Source organism: Sphaeroforma arctica, assembly GCF_001186125.1.
Source record: "Sphaeroforma arctica JP610 unplaced genomic scaffold supercont1.8640, whole genome shotgun sequence".
NCBI classification, from domain to species: Eukaryota; class Ichthyosporea; order Ichthyophonida; genus Sphaeroforma; species Sphaeroforma arctica.
Genome location: NW_014031918.1, coordinates 1 through 1,140, shown reverse-complemented (window position 1 = coordinate 1,140; position 1,140 = coordinate 1). Strand labels below are relative to the sequence as shown.

The window sequence follows — 1,140 nt, the reverse complement described above, 5'->3', positions numbered from 1 at the left end:
TGTGTACTTTTTTATTGGATGGGTTCGAATGCTGGAGTACGCTGTGTGTGTCTCATTCGAGGTTCGATGTTGAGTGGTTACACAAAAGGAGATACAACAATCCCCTGTAAATTCCGTAGTAGCCCAAGGTCTGAAAGTGCTTGATACCTTGGTAAATTATGTCCCTGATGGTAGCAGAAAAACGATTTCGATTATTAGATTTTCAGGGTTTGCACACAATTGGTATTTGACAGTATGTGAGTGTGTACAGGTAACTACACAATGAATGTAAAGATCGGTATATGTGCGTATGTAGTGTTCTTTTGTGTAGAAGTTCAAATTCCATTGTGCATGTGACTCACCAAAATGTTATAGGTGACTCTAGGCGTACCATTAATCAGAGTCCTCTACTCTCCCAATATCTGTTTTTCTGTACATGCTCCTTTCTTGTTCCAGAATCTGTATTAGCTGCGACTCAAACACCTTCCACTTTGCCACAGATTTTGTCTGGCAGCCCCCCGGATGTGGCACAAAATGAGATGCTGGATATATTCGGCTTTGATCAGTTCGATCTGATACAGGAGATCTTTACCAACCGAGAAAAGATAGTCACCGCTGTGTTTAAGCAGCTAGAAATCATTGTAAGCGATGTGGCTGTGTGGGAAAGTGTGTCTGAAAGGCTTCGTACATGTTTATGAGAATGTCGGGTTTTGCAGACATGTGTGTGGTTATTACGTGCATGGGTGTGGCTGTGATTATATATGCGTGTGGTTATTATCATGTCTGCGTGTGAATACCAATACGTATAGCAGTTGTTGTCGTTTTATATGTTAGTGGTTATTCCTGTGTATGCGGATAAAACGAGTTATCCTTTGTTTGGATCATAATATTGGCTGAAACATCTTCCCTACCGACCCACAGAAGGCCGAAACACAAGAGGAGAACGAGGCACTCGTGGCGGAGAAGGACAATGCCAACAAGCAATTCGGCGCACAGGTGACAGTGACAACTCAGGGAGCCAAGGCACGCAGCAAACAGATCAGGAAGCAGCAGATCAAGGAGATGGTACGTTGGTCTGCTTGCATTGATTGCACGAGACGAATACGATGTGCATATACTTATATATATATATATATAATATATATAATATATATATATATA

General features: G+C 41.7%; 1 protein-coding gene across 1 annotated transcript; it reads left to right on the top strand.

The window, feature by feature from the left end:
• Positions 1-261: 261 nt before the first annotated feature.
• On the top strand, positions 262-1,044 carry SARC_16682 (hypothetical protein; the record flags this gene model as incomplete). The annotated part of the gene is made up of 3 exons (XM_014289215.1): positions 262-277; positions 436-620; positions 901-1,044. Coding segments are annotated over 3 exons (345 nt in total), but the record flags the coding sequence as incomplete, so codon positions are not given.
• Positions 1,045-1,140: the final 96 nt, after the last annotated feature.